This window comes from Malania oleifera, chromosome 3 (assembly GCF_029873635.1).
Source record: "Malania oleifera isolate guangnan ecotype guangnan chromosome 3, ASM2987363v1, whole genome shotgun sequence".
In the NCBI taxonomy this organism is placed as follows: domain Eukaryota; kingdom Viridiplantae; phylum Streptophyta; class Magnoliopsida; order Santalales; family Ximeniaceae; genus Malania; species Malania oleifera.
The window spans coordinates 69,509,195-69,531,579 of NC_080419.1; the positions used below are offsets into that span (position 1 = coordinate 69,509,195).

Genomic DNA, 22,385 nt, shown 5'->3' on the forward strand with positions numbered 1-22,385 from the left:
TGATAGCTTTCAAGTTTGTGTGCAGTTTTATATTAGCAAATCAATTGATGGCACGCGAAGTGAAGCCTGAAGACCCTAAAGATTATTTTTTGCTGTAATTTATATTATTTGGGTTTGTAATAATTTATATCGGTCTGTAGTAATCTCTGCATGTCATGCATTTAGGTTTTGTTGCTCAACATGACCATAGATTGACCATAGGGTACCAAATGTCATTGGGGCACCCTTCGGTCAATCGAAGGTCGATCGATGCCGGATTTTTTTGGTGTCCTCAAAGACTTTAGAAAGACCCTAGGTCCTAGAACTTACACGTAAAATAGTCCCCAACATCACTCATTATATCAGGGGAATTAAATAAGGCAAAAATCTAGACTTAATTGAAAAGGTTGAGTGGGTTCGGGTGACCGAACCCAAGCCATGTAAAACGGCTCAGGCAACCGAACAAGTCAACATGTTGACTTCATGTTTCGGGCACTGAACCTATATTGAGCATATCTCCCTAGGCACCTGAACCTGTGTCAGGTTCCTTTTCAACTACTCGGGCGCCCGAATGATCACGTTCAAAATGGGCTTAGGCAACTGAATTGGCTTGTTCGGTTAATCGAACTTGGAACTAGGCACTCAAACCTAGGAACAAATACTACTAACTTTGGTTCGAGCTACCGAGTTAATATTCAGGCTACCAAAATATTTTAAAACATATTTTAAAATGAGTCTATTCGGGCAACCGAACCTCGGTTCAACCACTCGAACCTTCTCGGGTTAAATTTATTTTACCTGAGGTAAATAAGGGTTAAAATGGGATAATTACTCTTAAGTGTCTTTTGAATTTTCTAAGAATGCCCAATAGGTCTCAAACGGTTATATTTTTGACCTTGTCTATAAATATGGGTTCATTTGTGAAGATTAAGATGAGATTAGCCAAAATCATTAGCAAAAATCCTCTCTATCTCAAAATCTCATTTTTCCCAAAATACTCTCAAATATTAATTCCCTTGATATATCTTGATATTGTGAGAGTTTATTGATTGTTCTTGTGTTTATTAGATAGTGCAAATACTCCCATTTGTTTGGTTGATTGTTTGATATTATTTTGGAGAGTTTAGCTAGGTTTATCCTACAGATTTGAACATCATAAATCTTGTGTTGGGACAAACTAACAAGCTTAAGGATCTTTGCATTATCATTGCAAGATTCATATAGTTTTGATTTTGTTGTGCAAAATATTTTTCTACAAGCTAAAATATTTTCAAACTACTCTTGTGCTCATTACATTGAAGGAAAATTTTTTGAGTTAAGTTTGAATATTTAATTAACATCTTTGAAACCCTAATTTTCTAGTGAGATTTCATTTAGCTTGTTTCAAAGATACAACTTGTTTATAACACTCTTGAACATTATTGTGATCATATCTTGTTGAGTGTTACTTGCACATATATTCACATCACTGAACTTACATTACCTGTTGATGTGCATGTGATAGATTATATTGGGTACATATCTACTTTACTTGAAAAGCATAATCACTATACCAATTATGTTGTGAAAAATATTGTTGTATTCTAAGCATGGCTTGAGGGGGCGGTAATCCAGCCTGTAAGGATTGTTAGGGTCTTCTCCACCCCACAAGGAGAATTTGTAAAGGTTGAGGTCAGCCCTGTGCTAATTGACCTGGTTGTAGTAGGTGTTACTCCACCCGTTAAGTGAGCATTAGTGGAATCCTTATGCTTGCGAGTTAGAGGCAGGGACGTAGGCACAATTGGACGAACCTTGATAACATATCGTGCATGTTCTTTATATTTTTGCAAATTTATTTTCCACACTTTTATTCTTCAGCACATGTATATTGTATGCTTGATTCATTATATGAAGTACATGTGTTGATTGGGTTTATAATTAAATAGAAAGACCTTAGGTTTGTGTAATGCTACTGCTAGATTAGTTAACCTAGGGACAAATTTTTTAAATATCCAATTCACCCCCCTCTTGGGAATACACCAAAGCTAACAATTTCCACCAGTATTTAGCCCCAGTCAATTTAAACGTCACAAACAGTACCTTCTGCTCATCTGTACATGGGAGAACTGCCAACATATCCTTTACATCCTGGACTCAATTCTCAGCTACTAGTGGATCAGCCCCTCCGAAGAGCGATAGAGGTCTCCTACACGTGAATTGCTCAATCGTGCAGCTCTGCTCCCCAGAACTTCTAGCCATCTCTGCCATCACCTGTTGTGTGACGCTACGTAACATTGTATCAAGGTCTCCGCACCCATATTGGAAGGCCCTACATCATCACCTCCAACCTGTGCACTGCTACTCCCTAGGTCCATCTTGAAAATGGTATAAAACAATCCTAGAATTTTATCATCACAACATCACTAACACACTCAACAAACTAAACTCATAGAATATTCCTCTACAATCATTCATCTCCAATATCCTCAATCCCAATTTAAGATTCAATCCTACCACTTTGAAACAAGAATTGGCGATAGTATCCATGATTTTCCTGAAATCGTCACCCCAGGAAAATCACAAAAACAACCACGGAACTCCTGCCTCCAAGTCGCAAGATAGAACCCTAAATTCCCAGTCTCATCCTCTAATAAAAACTTACTTATATTTCAATCTACCCATCTCTTATTCTCCTCACAATCCATTCCTACACTCTAGTATTGTATTTCGCTGTTTACTAAAGTCTACAAAACCTAGCAAACCTAGGCTCTGATACCAAATTATGACGCCCCAATTTTCATACCATTTTTTTCATAAATAAAAAATATTAATCATACTCGAACATACTCAACACCGGCCACGCCATAAATTCTGATACCATTTAAACATAACCCGACTCGAAGCGGGTATCGGGTAATCAGTCATACAAGCAATCCTAACAGTGGAAGTCAATGTATACAAATCATCCAGAATAAAAATACCCAGAGCACTACACATCCATATATATATATTTACACATGTCTAACATATTCTCAAAAATCAACCATAAACTCTAGAGGAATCACACATCCCTAGCTCAACCACTCACCCTGTCTATCAGGGTACCAGCTCCCCTCTATCTTGGAGCTCTACCACCTGATCTTTCTCAGTTCCTTGAAATATTTAAATATTTGGGTGACACACATCTCAGTAAGACGGAATAAATTATTTACAGTGTGTGGCAGTATAAGTTTCATCATATCATAATATATTCATTTCAGTGATAATACCATTTGAGAAAAATATACCATTTAAACTCATAGTCATATAGATATAAAACACAAACTATTATAAGCTTTAATTCCATTTTTCAACTCATTCACATGCAGCCCATATTTAACAGCGAAAGTTCTCGAGGATAGAGGAGATCACACGCCCAAATATGTAGCTCCTCTCTGCTCTGATATCGTTTGTAACCTTGTCCGAATAGTTTAGGTGTGGCTACAACTAATACTTATCAGGGCACTCACCTTACTCAGTACGCCCTCAGGCGGAGAGTTTTACTTTGCCTTATTTATCTATGATATTAAACTCACGTTCTTTCTTTTCAATTTCAATTTCATTTCATCATCTAGCACATGAGTGTCCTTGGTAACCAATACATCTACTTCTGTAACTCATGGCTACCTTGAGGATATTTTCTCCACGCCATGCTTCCCCCCATGGTCGAGGTTGTGCGGTCCAAAAGCTGGATCTAACCGTGGTTGGGCTACCCGGTTAGATCAAAATAGGAAATCATCCATACGTCTATAGTACGATTGGTCCGCCATATAACCCTGGTCCGGACCCAGGGGGTAAAACTACCCTTCTCACTTATTCAATCAACTGTCAACACCACACTCACCATGAGACCATGTGGTTGCACTAGCACCTCACTAGCAACGGTACCGTGCTCTATATCATTTTGTGAATTTCCACATTTCATCATAAAACATATCATATTCTCATATTTCCCCATTTATCATAGAAAACATTTTTATAATCATGTCTCACATTTCAAAACATCACAATTCAGTATTACTCATATGCCACACAATTTTTATCTGATTTTCATATCATAATAATTTCACGTATTAACTCAACCAATAGTACTCAAAATACCTTTAATAATTTATTCCCCTTACCTGACTTACTGAGAGGTCCATTAACACCCTAATTCCTATGCTCCACGGTGTTTGCAGCTCAAAAGGCTTCAATTCACATTTCCCCAAATTAATCAACTCAACCTCCAGAATATTATCATTTAGTATTCCATAGGCCCCAAATACTCCAATTTAACAATTAAAACCAATATTTAACACCCTTACCTCAATTTTGGAGTGGTACCCTAAAACTCCAAATTGAAAATCTGCTTTGGTTAAGTTGAAAAGAATCTTCCCACGAACCTCGTGGTATCTTCTGATCGTCAATTCGAGCTAAGGTCAGAGCGAAATCATAGAGAAAATGGAGAGAGAGCAGTAGGTTTTAGAAAAAGAGAGAGAGAGAGAGAGAGAGAGAGAGAGAGAGAGAGAGAGAGAGAGAGAATTTGTTTAATTAAAACAATGAAGCTCGCAGAATCCCTTTTAATGGTTTTCTCAAGCTCTCAGAAATTTTTCACCGGTTTGCTCTTTAACCGGCCCAGTTTTTACCGTTTACCCACTTATGTTATTGCGGTAAAATCATATAAACGTCGACGATTTTCTTAATGCTCCAAAAAACCATCACCGGTTTGCTCTTCACCAACCCAAAAATCCTCCTTTTCCAATTGTTTTTATTATTATATTTTTCGGGTCTTTACAAGATCGGTGTGTATTGAGTCAGAAATACGTTTCCAGGATACAATGAAGTTCGGAATATAATCTGATATTAGTTTGCATTACACACAAACGAAAAACTGACCACAAACACCCTTAGAAAAATCTAAACAAATTTATGAAATTCTATTTCTATAGAAAACAAAACTCAGGATTGAAGAAGACAAAATTTGTGAAAGCTTTTTGAGACAAAGAGAATGAGAGAATGATTAAATATTTCTATATGATTCTTGGAGTTAATTACGTCTTTAAGTAAGAGAGAATTATGCCTATTCCGAATAATTACATCTGTTCAAATTTAAATAATTTGTTAAATAACTATTTTATTAACTATCATTCGTGAAGCAGATTTCTAAAGTCGACCTGGTCGCATCTTGGTCGAACCTTGGTCGACATAGTCTGCAATATATTCAATTGTTTCTTTGTGTTTAGTAGACCTGGTTGACTTCCAAGATAACCCAGTTGCGCCCTAGTCTAGACATTCTAGAAAATCAATTATTTTAGAAAACATTTCAACATATATATATTATGTAGGTAATTGGAAGATAATAAAATGCTATTAAATTTTGATTTTTGAAAGCATAATTTTATATCTTTTGGTATGAAAGATAACCCCAATGATTATATTGCCGGGGCAAAGTAAAATGATTTCACGTCTCCCGTCCAAAAAAGAACTCCAATGAGGACAGAATGGGCACACGATTATAAATCATACTCACAAATCACGTCCCCTTTTTTATTCTTTCCATGTACAGACAGACTCCCCAACATGATTGTATTGGATTGAGTGGTACTGAAGGACTAAATTGGCTATAGCAGTCTTACCATTTAAAAGGGACCCATAAATCTGTTTTTTCCTTTTTCCTTTATGTTCTTAAAAAATACAAAATAAAATTAGCCTAAGAGGATCCAACAGCCTATCCAATCGCATAATTTACTCGCACCAAACATGGACTAGAGTAATCTTCGTCTAACCTCCTCGCCATAAGCCTGCAAAATAACACAATTATCTTGCAAAACAAACACACCCTTATATTCTATTTCCTGATCAACAATTCCCTTCTCTCCGACTTTGTTCTTAGGGGAGGTGTTTGCTCAGTTGCAGCAATACACGGGGGCACAAAATAGGTGGTTAGAGAACTGGCAATAAGGTTGGGACCTCAGTGCAGCTTCTTTACCATTAAGGTTATGATGGCAAGTGGTGAATGTGTTAAGCTGCAAAATGATCAATCTGTAGAGATTCCCTATTTCGCCATGTTAAGCTCGGAAGCGCGGCCATCATATATCATGGGATCTTACAATCGTCTCTCTTCGAATCCATACAAGGACATCTTTGGTATGCATTCACGTTTGAACAAATACAATACAATTTTCTAACAAGTTCCAACATGAATTACCTCACAAACCCTGACCTGCAACCCATGTACCCATGCTAAAAAACCCTATGCATTTACTGCTTAAATCTTCATTGTTTTCGGAACACTAAATCTTCGTGAATTGTTTGTTTTCAAATGATACAAAACAAACAACCACTCCTCACGCAGGGCATGAGATCCTCCTAACAAAATCCCACCTTTTCTACCAAGGGGGTACCAACTGTCAGTGAAAGCCAAAACACCTCAATAATGTTCATTAAAAGAATTGTTTTACATATTTTGCTATGGAGCGGGAAATGAATGAAATGAAAATTTGAATGGTGATCATGACAAATTCAAGTGATAAACTCGATACCATTCGATATGATTCCGTTCTAGTTCTATGTACAAATGTGTGGTTAATGAAACCATCCATGCTTATCATCCATCAAATAAGCAAAAATTCGTCACTATGAAAAGAAAATGATGTGATTGACATATAACCATTTATCAATAAGGAGAAAATGACTTTGGGGCAAAAATTACAAAATTCAAAATTGAAAAATGCATGAAATTGATGGAGTCATATATAAACACTCATTTGTTCCAGAGATCATGCTAACCATCATTCTGATCCTCACCAAGCACATCGTCATATGAAACAGGTACTCTTATCCTGTCATGAACGGATACCCGCTCCCTTTCACTGTTGGACTGATCAAGAGGATTTCCTCCTCCTGGTATTGGCTGTGAACCATCTGAAACACTGGCTGTACCCTGATCAGTGGGCGCACAGGCAATTTCTTTAGAAGACACACCTTTGCTATTCTCTGTTGCTTGCTTGATGTTTTGTTGTCTAAATTGCTTCTGCAAAACAAAAGACAATACTGCAATTTTAACTCACGGCTTGGATACAAAGATCAGCAAATCGTTCAAGTTGAAGCATAATGTGTTCTAAAGGAAGAAAATATGCCAATAGGGGCGGCAAATTGATTCAGGAAAGCACCATCATGATTCTATATCTAACATGCTCCCTATACAAAATACAAGTTCATACAATCAAGCCAAGAACTGGGATCAGGATTCCATTTGTTGATTAAGAAGAGGAAGAGAAGGAATGAGCAACAATTAGTTGATTTTTTTTTTTTTAATTGCAAATTGAAAAACAGTTTGCTGTTATTATTAGGAAAAAAAAAAAAAGAGTTTTCTGTTGGTATCATGGAATTTTGGCTTTTAAATCTTCAATGCCACATACAGATGCAACATAAAAGAACAAGCCATGACACAGATTTCACTAACCCTGACATTGTAGGAGGAAGAGGATGGAAAGTTTCTTAATCCAATGGTTAAAACATCGAGCTTCCTTTCTTGATTATGCATCACAGCTATTGGACCAAGTGACTTTCCATCCTTCAATTTCCCTTTCCTATCAAACACAACATTTAATACAGCAGATGGAATCCAATAGAAAAAGTACTTAAAACTCATGGCCTCGCTGTCATAACATACAAATATCACTTCTTGAGTCGAATGTCTAGTCATGCATATCTATATCTATTAAGAGAATTCCCCACTTTTTATTCTCCTAAAATGCCCTATAAAAATATTGATTGAAATTTGAGTAATAAACTACTACAAATATAAAATAAAATATTAGTTACCTCATTATTAACCTATGACTACTTAACTAGCACATTAAGATAGCATAACTAAGTATTTAAAACTCATTCTTTGGTGCCAATTTTTTAAGATCCTAACATTTTTAAATTTCAACAAAAATTTTACTATTACTTGGCAATATTTTGCCCAACTTAGAATAATTCATGGCATGAGAGTAAATGTTAAGAGGCATAAAAAGAAAAAATTTTATTTTAAAAACAAAATCAAACATAATAAAATGTAAAAATTTGATTAATGTCATAAACATAAATAAATGAAGATACATTACACACGCATCATTTGTCCCATGACTAGCATTCTATAATGACCATATTGTTCAGTTTCTCAAACAAGCATTTAAAGTAAAACCACAGAACATCAGCAGCATGGCTTTAAAAACTGGACCAGTGACTAACCCAGTGAAGCCATTGGGGGCCGGTTAGATCGATCGGACAGGTGGGTTAAACCAGTGGTTGAACTGGTGATGTTAGAATGACATTATATTGCATATTATTTTTGTGTGTATTAGAAAAATAATATCACCGATCCTATATAACATATATGGATATATATATCTATATACATTTATATATATAGTTAAAGCTGCTTATAAGCTAATTAAAACAAAAAATAATCACTATCTAAATAAAATTTGTACAAATTTTTCTTATTTTTCTAAAATATTCTTAAAACTTATTATTATATACTATTAGATAGTTATTATATTATTATTTTCATTATTTATATGTGTGTGATGTTTTTGTATATTTCTGTTTGTCTGCATAATTTAACCCATTAATAAGCATAAGAACATCAATTGGACTGGTGGTAAGGCAACTATGTGTTATGGAAGGTCATGGGTTCAAAACCTCAGCACTCACGCCTCCTCCATTAATTTTCATTATAAAGCAAAGAGCTGGGTTGACCTGCTTTTGACCGCAGTTCGGACCGATGTATGTTCAGACCATTCTGGCCGGGTCAATGCCTGTTCGCTTCATTTCTAGTTATGGGGTGCCGCCCAGACCGACTTGGTGACTGGTTACAGTTGAACCAGTCGGTGCATTTCCTGGTTTGAAAACCATGATCAGCAGAGACCATGATCCACTGCATATTTTTCCCCCATTTACTTGATCCATATTTCCAGCAATCAGTTTATTCCCAAGAAGCAAAGCTCACTACTCACGGGGGTGTACAAAAATTACTGAAAAACCCCAAACCAGACAAAGCCGAACCATTTTACATTTTGGATTGGTTTTCCAGTTTCAGTTTTCAATTTAGTTTTTAATTAAAAAAAGGGTTTGCAGTGTCAGTTTTCAGTTTTAGCTTTCAATAAAAAAAGGGTTTTCAGTTTCAATTTCAGTTTTTTACAAGATAACTGAACCGAAAAACCAATATATATATGATCAAGAAGGACAATCAGCTAAGTCTTAAGACTAGGAATTCAAATATTTTATGCTCATACATCTAAACCTTACATCTTTAATAGCTTGCTAAATATATATATTATCGAGGAGGACAATCAGCTAGGTCTTTTGACTAAGAATTCAAAATTTTTTATGCTCATACATCTAAATCTAACATCTTTAATAGCTCGCAATAGTGTAAATATCAGCTTTAGCTTCAGCATATAGCACCAAATTTCTCATTTTCCAAGAATGATATGGTGCAGCAGACCATGGCAGCTTTGAAACTTCATCAGATTTTGTATTTTCAAGGCCTGACAGCCAGTAAAGATTGGTTTCCCAATTCATTTGAGCCGCCAGTATTCCGAACTCAGACCATATTGTGTTATAAATGTGCCGGTGTATATGCAATTAAAAAATTGTTTCAGTAGCAGCCTTACACAAACTGCAGGAAGTATCAGTAATTTTGCCCCATGAAACCAGCTTTTCCTTTCTAGACAATCTATCTCGAATAGCTAGCCAACATACAAAAGAATGCCTTTGAATGGCATGTTATGTCCAGAGTACATTTGCCCAGATGGAGATAGGATTCTTAGCTCTAGCTGATTCCAAAGCTAATAAGATAAAAAACTTCTCAATGAATTTGAATCCCAACTGATTTTACATTCCTTTCCCTTGTCTAGGATAAAGGTAATGCATTCATGATAGCACATTCTGAGATAGCCTTCTTGGCCAATGCCACCCTTGATTCTTAATATAAACTCTTCCACTTTGGTTTCTATGATACCCAGCTCAAACTGCAACTGAGGGCCATAATGTTCCAATAATGGACTGTGAGGGGTGTCAGTTATCATGTAGAATGCAAATATTTTTCCCATACCAACAGAATACTTGGTGTGTGAATATGCTACTAATCTGGTTTTTAAAACCTTCCTCCAAATCCAGGAATCTGATGATGATTCACACAATGCCCAGAAATTCTTACCTAAAAATATTTATAGAAATGTAGCTAGACTAACCATAAGAACCCTTTTGAAGAGCATATCTGCCAAATTAATTTGATCATTGCAGCATTGTTCCATTCTGAAAGAAGTTTAATCCCACGGCCTCCTTTTGTAAAATTACTGCAAACTTCTTTTCATAATATGTTGCTACAATTTGTATCCAATAATAAACTCCCAAAGAAAAGTTTTAAATTTTCTCTCTAAATCATGTATAACAGCTTGGGGAAGAAAAACAGCAGCACCCAATAAGCGCATATACTGTGCAGTATTGATTTGATTAATTGAAGCCTACCAGCATAAGAAAGCATTTTATGGGTCCATTTATTAATCCGCACTGATAATTTTTCCAATAGAATATCACAGTCCTTTTGGTACCAAAAGGTAACCAAGGTGCCTGACAAGGAGCTTTCCTACTAAAAATCCAAGAATCTGAACAACATGATTAGCTTCTTCCATAGGAATACCAGAATAGAAAATTCCAGATTCAGCATGATTACTTTTCAGCCTTGTAATCTTGTAGAATATATGTAAAATGTGCTTGATACATATAGGTGATTGAATATTCCCCTGAGCCAAGATTAAGAAATCATCGGCAAAGCAAAGGTTCAGCAATTGCAGCTTCTTACATTTTGAACAATATACCATTTTTCCTTGTGTAGCTGCTATCTCTAAAGTCTAATGAAAATCTCCATCATCATAACAAAAATATAAGGAGAAATATGATCCCTTGTCTGATGCCTCTTTCCCCTTTAAAGAACCTTTGGGTGAGCCATTAATGAGCAGAGAATAACATGGTGTTGTAACACATTCTTTCATACAACCAAAAAAATTCTTTGGTATATCAATACATTCCAGTAGTTGAAGAATTGCATCTCAATGTATAGAATCAAAAAGCAATCAGTAAATCAGCTTTCAAAACAATCCTTAAAGACCTATTATTCAAATTATACTTAAGGTTTCAAAAGTAGAAAATTCTCATGAATACTCCTTCCCCTTTATAAAAGGGGTCTGATTTATATCAACGAAAAGCTTCAATATATTTTTTAAGCCTATTAGTTAGTATTCTTCTTGTGCATTTGTAAACCAAGTTACAACATGCTACTGGTCTGAAATCTTTTGAATGCCCAGGATGTTTGGTCTTGGGAATTAATGTCAAGAAAGTAGCATTAATATGTTTTAGTAATTTGGAATCTTTAAAGAAGAAAAGAACATCATCAATTACATCCTTACCAAATGCTCTGGCGAATTTTGTAGAACTCTTACATTAAACCCATCTAGGCCTGGTGCCTTATCATCAGAGAATGAAAAAATAACCTCTTTTACTTCTTTTTCTAGCACTGAAATGCCCGATATATCTTTACATGAAGAGCTACATTCAAAGTTTATATTTCTCTTATGATATGCCAAATTACAAGGCCTAAATCTCTGCATTTTTTTTCCCTAATAATTGCTTATGGAAATCCAGCAATTTTCAGCAAAGATAACATCAATAGTATCAATTTTTTCACCTGCAGCATTAAAAAGAAACATTATTTAAGATCTAGTATTTTTTGCAGTAATCAATGATGAAAGAACCTATTGTTCTTATCACCTAGTTTCAGCCAAGTTTGCCTAGTCTTCTGCATCAACATATATTCCTCACTACTTTGCAACTTTGTAAATTCTTTCAATTTTCCCTTTACAACTTCAGAACTTATAGAGCCTGTAAGAAAAGCAGTTTGTGCTTGAAGCAAATTTTCTCTCACAGCATCAGTTTTCTTACATAAACCATGGAAATGCTCCTCATGAAACTTCTCTAAATTGCCCAAAGTACAATAGTTTTTGACAGAAATTGAGCATTGGAGATCCATTAACTATCATGTTCTATGAGTCTGCTACTATTTGCAGAAACATTATATGTTCAACCCAACAACTGAGGAATCTGAAGGGAGCTTGCCCATTCTAAACCCTCTCTGAATTCAGAGTAACCACTACAGAACAATAATCTGATACACTGGTAGGCAAAAGTTCAAATTTCAAGTTTGGGAATTATTGACTAGTAGTTGGAGAAACCATTACTCTTGTTCAATTCTCACAATTAAATCCTGGTCCAAGTAAACAAAGAACCAATAAAAGGACTATCGTCCAGATTTGAATTATATAGCCTGAAAATCCTTCATAGCAGCAAAGCTATTGCATGGCACTGATATAGCCAAGATTAATAGGGCATATTAATCAGAGACCAAAATTAAGAAACCATCATTACTCCCCAATATAAATAACCATAAATTAAATTATAACCTCCTGTCATCAAAATAAGTGATCCATAAACACTGAATTTAACATAGGCATGCCCCCCACTACTATAAAAAGGGGCACTTCGAAAAGAGGTAGGGCATCTTATTCTCATATATCCTTACTGCTATAATAATCTTATCCTCCCACACTCCCTAACCTAGGCATCGGAGCAATCCCCTAGAAGAGTACACCCCGAGTCCTCCAAGCCTCTCTCGTCTGATTCCTTGCAAGTGGCCACGGTCAGAGATCAATCCACATTCTCCAACCAATTTTTAATAGTCACAGTTGGCGCCGTTTGCAGGAAACCAAGAGGATTCTTACCTTTAACCATAGCCACATCACATAACTCCAAATCAGGACTTGTTGTTGGGGATCAATCACCCCAATCGATCCATTCTACACCGGTGGACTATTCATCGCAAAGTGTGCCCCCTAAACGAATTCTTAGCTTTCCAAAAGAAGGCGGGAGATATGTTTGGCATGATCTTACAACAAAAAAGGAAAATGATCTAGAGGCCACTTAAGTAGAAACAACATCTAAAGGAAGGCGGCAATGCCACAAGAGGCATCTGTGAAAGTATTAGATCCGACAAAAAAATAAAAGATGTCCACTTGAGAGTATAACTCATGAGGCAACAAGAGGTGAGCGCGGCTCACCAAAAATGACCCATCTAATGAGCATAGCTCATGAGGCAACGAGAAGTGAATACGACACACCAAAAATGGTCCATCTGATGAGCACCACTCATGAGACCCAAAGATGTCCACTTGATGAGTGAGTCAACAAGAGGTGAGCACAACTCACCAAAAAATGGCCCATATGATGAGCACAGCTCATGAGGCAAAGAGAAGTGAGTGCAGCTCACCAAAAATGACCTATCTAATGAGCACTGCTCATGAGACCCGAAGATGTCCACCTCATGAACATAGATCATAAGGCAACAAGAAGTGAGCACGGCTTACCAAAAATGGCTCATCTAATGAGCACTGCTCATGAGGCCCGAAGATGCCCATTTGATAAGCACAACTCATGAGGCAACAAGAAATGAACACGGTTCACCAAAAATAGTCCATCGGATGAGCATCGCTCACGAGGCAACAAGAAGTGAGCACGACCCACCAAAAAATGACTTGGATTGGGCCAAATGAGCCTAAACAACTCGGAATGAGTCCACGCCATCCAAATGGTTAAAATGTAGCCAAATTGCCTGCATGGGTTAGACATCCCATGGTATTCTTGAGTCGATAAAATAAGATTAAAAACTCGAGAGTAAGGGGGGGGGGGGGAACTGATATAACCAAGATTAATAGGGCATATTAAAAGAAAGATGGTGAAGTTACTTTAGTAAGTTGTTTAATGAAAATCAAATAGAAGACTTAAACTCAAATTTGACAAATGAGGAAAAGACTAAAAATATGAGATTTATTCGCAAAGTTAGACTTAACGAAGTTAAGTTTGCACTAAAAGATGAAAAATGGAAAAACTATAGGACCGGATAACATCCCAATTGAAATTTGAAAATGCTTAACTAATATATTTAACACAATTATAAAAACTAAGAAAATGTTAGATGAATGGAGGAAAAGCAATTTAATACCTATATACAAAAATAAAGAAGAAATTCAAAACTGTAATAACTATCGTGGACTTAAACTTATGAGTCAAACTATGAAACTGTGGGACATGGTAGTTGAACAAAGATTAAGGCTAGAAACGAAGGTCTCAGAAAATCAATTTGGTTTTATGCTTGGGAGATCTACCACATAAGTTATATATCTTTTAAGAAGATTAATAGAAATGTTTAGGAAAAAGAAGAGGGACTTGCATATGTATTTATTGACTTAGAGAAAGCATATGATAGGGTACCTAGGGAAGCTCTATAGTGGGTTTTAAAAAAAAAAAAAGTGTATGTAGTAGGTATACTGATGTCATTAAGGATATGTACGATGGAGTAATGACTAGGGTAACGACTATAGATGGAAAAACTAGAGAATTTCCCATCCCCATAGATGTACACCAGGGATTTGCTTTGTGCCCTTATCTGTTTGCTTTAGTGATGAACCAGCTGACCAAGAGCATTCAAAATGAGGTTCTATGGTGTATGCTGTTTGCAGATGATGTTGTATTATTATATGAAACTAGGGGTGAAGTAAAGGCTGAGTTAAAATTAGGGAGAAAAGCTTTGGAATCTAGAGGCTTTAGGATAAGTTGAAATTAGAAAGAATAATTTCAGTGGAGACAAAGTTAATCTTGATGATGAAAAAATAAATAACACTTATAGATTTTGATACCTTGGATATATTATGCAAGCTAAAGAATAAATTGAAGATGATGTAATGCATAGAGTTAAAGTAGGTCGGTAAAATAGAGAAGCGCTTCAAGTGTGCTTTGTGATCATAGAATACCCTTAAAATTAAAAGAAAAGTTTTATAAGACGGCTAAAGACCATCTATGCTATATGGATCAGAATGTTGGACGACGAAGAAAAAAAATATCAAAAAAGTAAAAGTTGCCAAGATGAGAATGTTTGGATGGATGAGTGGTATAACACTGAAAAATAAATTAAGGAATTGATATATTTGCCGTAAGTTAGGTGTAGCTCCTATAGAAGATAAGATAAGGAAGGGACGACTCAGATGGTGTGGACACTTGCAACGTAGGCCACATAGTGCGCCAGTGAGGAAGAGAGTTAGTTACTGTGAGGGGCAGTAGAAGGCGTAGGAGTAGACCTAAAATAACTTGGAATGAGATAGTAAGGATTTAATAGCCCTGAATTTGTCCAAAAAACAAATGGTCCATGATCTCATAAGTTGACAGAAAAGGATTCATATAGCCGAACCCACCTAGTGGGACTTCAAGCTTGCTTTTTTTGTTGTTGAATATAAGCATGCCCCCCACCCCAACTACTATAAAAAGGGCACTTCAAAAAGACTTAAGGCATCTTATTCTCATCTATTCTTATTATTGCAATAATCTTCTCCTCTCACACTCCTTGACTTAGGCATTAGAACAATCCCCCAGAGTACACACTGGGTTCTTCAAGCCTCTCTTGTTTGATTCCTTGCAGGTGGCCACGATCAGAGATCAATCCACATATTCCAGCCAATATTTGGCAGCAACAGGCACGTTAGTACTACTTTCTTCTAACTCTTTTTTAGTACTGAAATCTCCCATAACAAACCATGGCTTATCCTTGATTCTCAGAAAGAAATTTAGTAGAAGATCCCAAAGTGCCTTTCTTTGTTGTAGTTATTTGAAGCATGTAAAAATGTAACCCAAAATTGCTTACCATTTAACTGAAGAAAACTGATCATTGCTTTTTTCGTGCTTTCTCACTTAAATAATATTGACAAAAAACCCGTATATATATATATATATATATAGAAAAATATATATGCTTAAGATTTACTTTTATTGGGGCAGGGCTTTTATAGAGAAGAAGAGACTCCCAAACACCTTGCTCTTTTTGATGGGGGACAGGGGAGGGGTCCAGGCTTCTGCTCTCCACTGCCTAGTGCTACTGCTGGCTGCTTCTGGGTCATTGGAACAAGTTGTCCCACATTGACCCAATCCTCCTCTTATAAAATCACACTCTACCCTTTCCCCTCATGCTCTCATTGGCTCAAGTCCATATATGCCTCATAGCTTACAATTCGCATTTGTGTTACTTCAGTACAAAATTTGGCCCATAGACAGATTGTTAGGCTTGTTGCTGGCTTAGCCTGCTTGGGCCTAAATTTTCTTTCATGTTGAAATTTATTATTATTTTTTTTTTTTTAAAAAAGAACCAACAAATCCGGTCCTTCGTTTCAATGAAACCATCAGATTTTGGTCTTTAAAATTAAAAAGCAATAAATTCAATAGATTCATGGGTTCTGGGCAAAACCGAATTGATCCTAACTGATTACATCGCTAGTGCTCACTATTCAGACAGTGGTCAAGAGTCCCATGACACTCCCGTCTCTCTCTCTTCCTCTCATGTGCGTATCTCCACACACTGGCAGAGAGGAATTTTTCCTCTCTTTCTTGTGTGAGTCCCCAGTAAAAAGGTATCCATCACTCTCATGTTGCCATATCACTTTATTACTTTATTAATGTACAATATCGAATATGAAGGGGGGACGTTGGACCTAATCTTGAAATGTAGTAATCAAATAATTTTGAGGGAAAATGTTTGGCAGGAATTTATTTTATTCAACTTGTGCAATTAACCATTGTAGGCTTCACAATAAATAAAATGGTAGGTACCATTATGCTAGTGTAGTCAGTAATGGTATGCTTCACTCATTACATGTTTTCAAGTGACATGAACAAGGATTTAAGACGCCTAATGCACACAAATGTGGTGGCTCAAACTATAGTCACGTCAATTCATTTTGGCAGTTAATATAATTTGTTATCAACAAGCCATCAACATTTCTCTGGCAGTGAACAAAATCATACTAAGCTTTCTATGCCTGTTTCCTAACTCTAGTTACCCAAGCAACCAACTCTTATTCTGCAACTGAAAACTTCGATTGGGAACCTTGAATTTGGAGTTGTGTGGACTAGGAGAAAACTCAAAAGTTGTATTGAGTTTTGTGCGAATCAAATGCCTCGAAAAACAATGTTCCCAAATGTAGCATTAAAGAATTCAGCACAATATAACAATTATTTTCTGCTCTAAACATGATAAAACAAGTAAGCTGTAATTATTTGCATATGTTGCCTGTGCAGGCACAGCTATGGCACAACATAATTGCAAAAGCCCTCCAGTTGCTGTTGGCAACTGGACATGGCTCTTAAGATAATTCACTAAAAGGAGGTTGGGTACACACCTCAAACTCCCTCCCTCTTTTCATTATCTCTTGATAGGCCTGTGGTTCTTGTGTTTTGAGGATGCTCCACAATATGCCACCACCAGTTCGATGGCGTCTACCATCAGCAGTCATCTGACCTCCACAAACCTGAATTGCATCCACCTGCAATAATTATATTGCATAAAAATCCATTTAGATTGCCATAGTGATGTTGAATGAGCAAAGAAGGAACAAAGGGAATAGAAGAGAAAGGAGAGAAAATGCAGATGCAAGTCTAGACACAACTACGGAAGAGATGAAGTGATAAACCCAACACATAATTCAATTATCAAATCAAAATTCTCAATTAATTAAATAATGATAGTGGTACTTAGACCTAATGGTCCTAGGAATCAAGAAATAAAAATAAGGAAACCTATAATACTAGGACACTACTTTTTCTTATTGATAAAATTCTAGCATCTATTCATTTTGGATCTAATAGAAAAATATGAAGAAAAAAAAAATACCATGAAAATAGAAAACTAAAAATTAAATAAAATCACAAGTGCCTTGATTTGGAATCCTTGGGCTTGTTTGTGATACTGTCTTATGTAGTAGACAGTATATCCCCCTCCTCCACCCCCCCCCCCCCCCCCCCCCCCCCCCAAAAAAAAAAAAAATCCATATTATGAGTCACCAAAAGGGTGCCACTAGAATACAAAAAATGAAATTATGAGGACACAGCATTGATAAAATCAATGGCAGCTCAACTGTTTACAAAGGACTAGCCCACAAAACCACCACAAAGAAAATTCAAAACCACTTATCCTTTACAATACTGAGAGATATTTCCACTCCTTCAAAAGCCCTCCAATGTCTTTCTTTCTGTACAAGCCAAAAAATAATAAGGGTGATTAGTTCAATAATCTTTTTCCTGCCTGTCAGTATGAATACACCTTCAGGCTCACAGCTCCTCAACAATAGGATCTGTCACCGTCCATTTAATCCCCACTATGTTTAGAGCAGTCCCATAGATTCCTCACCATTTCTGTCCCCTTGCCAGATTATCAAGAACGAAAATCTTGTTACTGAAAGCTTCCCATGCTAAAAACACAACCTTTGCGTGATCACCAGATTCCCAAATGGCTTTCCAGGAACAATTTATCTTCAATAAAGCTCTGACCCGAATCAATAATAAATAATATTTCACTTCAAACTTGCAATTTTTTTTCCTCCAATTAACCCTTTTCTCTCCCTTATAAAACAGCAGAATTATTAAAGCAGCCAAAAAAGTTATAGAACATCTCAAGCTCCCAACCCTCCAAATGAAAAGAACAACCCTCATGACCAAATTATCTGAAATATGCAAAAAGATGTTCACTAACTTCTAAATCTGGCCAGTTGGAATATAACAGTACACAGAAGTTTCTGAGGAGAATCTTTGCACTGTCATGCCAAAAGAGTACAAATTCAACCTCTCCCACTTCAAAAGAGATGGCCAGAAAAATTTCCACATCATTTTCTACTTTATTTTCATAATCCCAACAGACAATGTTCTATCCCTCCAAATTATCCACTCATTATGATCACTTCCACACGCCCCAACCACCATCCATGGTCGTACTCATACCTGCACAATTTCCATCATAATTCTCCATAACAATTTCCCTGATAAAGCCATGTTAAATTTGGCAAGATTTTGATGCCCAACCCTCCCTCCCACGCTGTTTAACCATCACCCACAGTCCCACCTTACCAAATGGTACTTGAAACCTCCCCGCTATTGAACCACAAAAACCCTCTCTGAATCCCTTCCAGTCTCCCAGCCACTGAGCCCAAAATAGAGATTAGATAGCAAAAATGCATGAGCAAGCTTGCCAAGGTATTCTTATTTCTTATTGGGGGTTATTCTTCCTCCTTTGGAAAGAACTTTTCCACCTCACTACCTTCTCAAAATTTTCCCCCACTGGATCCCAAACCCCTTTTATCTTTAAATTTAGCCCCCATAGCAAGAGCCCTTATCAGTCAATGGAGAAACTCCCACCATACACCCTAACGCTATAGCAAGTCTCTCATCTTAAACTCCTGCTGCTATCAGTATTAATTACACTTCCTTAGATTCACCTTAAATCCTGATACTGCCTAAAAACAAAGCAACATGCACCTCAAATTGCAAATTTCCTGCACCTCTTTACCACAAAAAATAATTGTGACATCTACAAAACGCAAGGAAAAGAGAATCTTACCACGAAAGTCCACCCATAACACAGAGTCATGTGACCAATCCATGATCCATTTTTTATTACCCCATGTTTGAAGTTTCTTTGGATTTGGAGTTGTATTGGATTTGGATAAAATATAGTATAAAATGAAATTTGTCCAAATCCACGCACATCCAAATCCAAGATCCAAAATCCATGATCCTAAACTCTACCTTAATGTTTTGCTAAGAACCTCCATAATCAGAATGATGAAGAAAAGGGAGAGAGGATCTTCTAGCCTAGGTGCAGCCAACCCCCCCCCCCCCCCCCCCCCCCCCCAAAAGCCCTGGGCGCCCCGCAAGGGAGAATGAGAAAAGCCTGCTAGTGCGCTGTTATTAAGAATAGAAAAGATGGGTATTGAAACACACATCCACATCCAATTTCACCACCTTAATCTGAAAATACATATCCTCAAAAACAAGAGTGCATTCCATAAAAATATCAAGCCTACAAATCATCTAGAACTGTTAACTTTCATTTCAATCAACCAACTCATTAGCAATAAGGACCCCATCTAGGATCTGCCTACACTCCATAAAGGCATTTAGGTATGGGCCAACAACTTTCCCCAACATGGTCCTTAACCTCCTAGCTAGAATTTTTTACAATAATTGGAAGACACGTCCCACCAAACTAACGGGCAAAATGTCATTGACACGAGTGGCTCCACTCACACTTCTTCAAAACCAAAGTCACAAATGTGCTATTCAAGATGCTTAAGTCCTGTGTCTTGTATAAGCCAACAAAACCTTTTGAGAACATCTTTCTTAAACCATCCCTAATTCTCTTGGAGAAAATCTATAGTGGATCCATCGAGACCGCATGGCCAGTCCATCCAACTGGCCAAATCATCCCTAATGTAGTCAAAAACCGTAACTTCAACGAAATGTTTCTATCTTCCTAATTCCGCAGAAAGCTTTTCATAGAAGCTACACATAGCCTCTTTTACCCTCTCCTTTTCAAAGACCCTATCATTCACCTCTACTTTGTTAATGAAGCTAAGTTTACTATTACTAGACTTCTATCACCATGAAATTTCCTCAATCCTAATCATTTTAGAAAGCTCCTACTTTGGGAAAAATTTCTCTTTTTTCTGCTAGCAGAGATCACCTCAATTCCCTCTTTTCAGTCCAGCTCATTAAATTTTTTTCCTTAAATTTTAAGCCCCTGAATACCCTTTTATTCCACCTTTATATTTTCAATTTTTAGTCCCATTAGTTTTGAGCTCACTACAAAGCTTGCATGTCCCTCCATTATCATTTTGCCCACCAAATTTCTACTAAATCTTTAAAACCCTCCATCTTAAGCCACATATTCTTAAATTGAAATAGGTTTGGACCAGTTGTTCATCCCCACATTTCCAAGGGGTGATGGTCCAACACTAACCTAGGAAGGAGCTTCTAAACAACACTAGTGTTCCTTTCTTCCCAATCAGTTGAAACTAAGAAGTTGTCAATTCTGGGTATAAGGTTCACCTAACATTGGACCATGTGCATAACTGCATACCCCATGAAACAACTACAAATCAAAGCATTATCATTAACAAAGTTCCTAAAGGACCTTTATCTAAATCATTTAAACCCCTAACATTCCAAGAGACTATCCCTTCATCATGATCACACAAATAGTTGCGCTTGTGCCCTCCCATTCATTTTTTCTTTTCCACCAACCTTATCATTGTTGATGGAAAACTCAAGCATCTAATGTTCTCTTTTGGCACCATTGCTACTAGGAGTAGCTTTCTACGGGCACATTTACTTCATTCCTCTCTCATCCTTTTTTCAAGCATGTCAATAAGGCTATAACCCTCAAAGGACCACCCTAATTTTGCTGCCTGCCTTCAGCTTCTTAATGATCCTACTGGAAGTCATCCCCTCAATTCACAGTCTCCCTTTCAAAGATCTTTTGTACTAGCCAAACCTCCATCAGGGCACAATTCATCACCACCTTGAAGTTTTATTGTATCTCCACATTTACGAACTCAACTTCTTTAGTACAATAGCTAAATCCTCTTCCCCGGTCTAAATTTCATCCAAACTGTGCATGCTCCCCCCTCCCTCCAAAAATCTACCCCAGCAGATCCTCCTCCAACCCACCATCACCACAACCAAACTCCCCACTCATTCCTTACCAATAAAAAAACCCTGCTATAATAAACCCCAACTTTCTTTCATAGGGCCAACATCTCAACTCCTTATGCCAGCATCTAAGTGGACATGGTCGATCCCCCTCTTTTTTTCTAGGTCATCTGTCGTGCCACAACTCCCAACCCTTCACCATCAAGGAGGAAAAACCTCCTCTAATAGGCCTTTTAAGAAAACAAAAAAAGTTGCTTTAACTAACTGGGCCCTTTGAGTAGATGGGCATTTCTTGCCATTGTCCCTACCCAAGTTGAGATCGCCCCCTGCTGTCCCAAGCAGTACAAAATGGAGAGGACTTCTGATGTTCCCTTCATAGGAGGCTTCACTGGGCCTTAAAACTTCCATCTTAGCAAGACTGAAGCCCAGCTCTTGGAAGAAGTCCACAACAATGGATTTCGAGAAAATAGTCAGCCCATCAATTTGAAGATGCTCCTAGTCTTTTAGTTCTCCCACAAACCCAAAATGCTACCCCAAATAGTAGCCTCCCCACACATGAGACGAAGATGGTCATCCCCACCTTCTCCCAACTATGTTGTGTGTCTGAATAGCTAGTCCTTTTGTAAACAAATCTTCACACAAAATCACACACAATTTGGGCAAAGCTGCTTCATCTTTAACGCCCTTTAGCCATGACCTCCTCATGTTGCACCAACCTAAAACAATCACAGGTTTTTTCGGGAAACTTTGAAGCCCTTGCAACTAGTACTTCTACC

At 37.0% G+C, this 22,385-nt stretch overlaps 1 protein-coding gene across 10 annotated transcripts in view; it reads right to left on the reverse strand.

Annotated features, from left to right (window-relative positions):
• Window positions 1–6,506: 6,506 nt before the first annotated feature.
• The window catches only part of LOC131150625 (uncharacterized), a 46,703-nt gene continuing 30,824 nt past the window's right edge, over window positions 6,507–22,385 (reverse strand). For 6 of the 10 annotated variants that reach the window (XM_058101460.1, XM_058101465.1, XM_058101464.1 and 3 more), the window contains exons 4-5: window positions 17,307–17,450; window positions 6,507–7,012 (exon numbers count right to left, since the gene is read on the reverse strand). In XM_058101460.1, the coding sequence (XP_057957443.1) occupies window positions 6,764–7,012; window positions 17,307–17,450 (393 nt within the window). In that variant the 3' untranslated portion in view covers window positions 6,507–6,763. The remainder of the gene's footprint in view (window positions 7,013–17,306; window positions 17,451–22,385) is intronic. The other 4 variants (XM_058101466.1, XM_058101468.1, XM_058101470.1 and 1 more) reach the window with 1 other exon arrangement.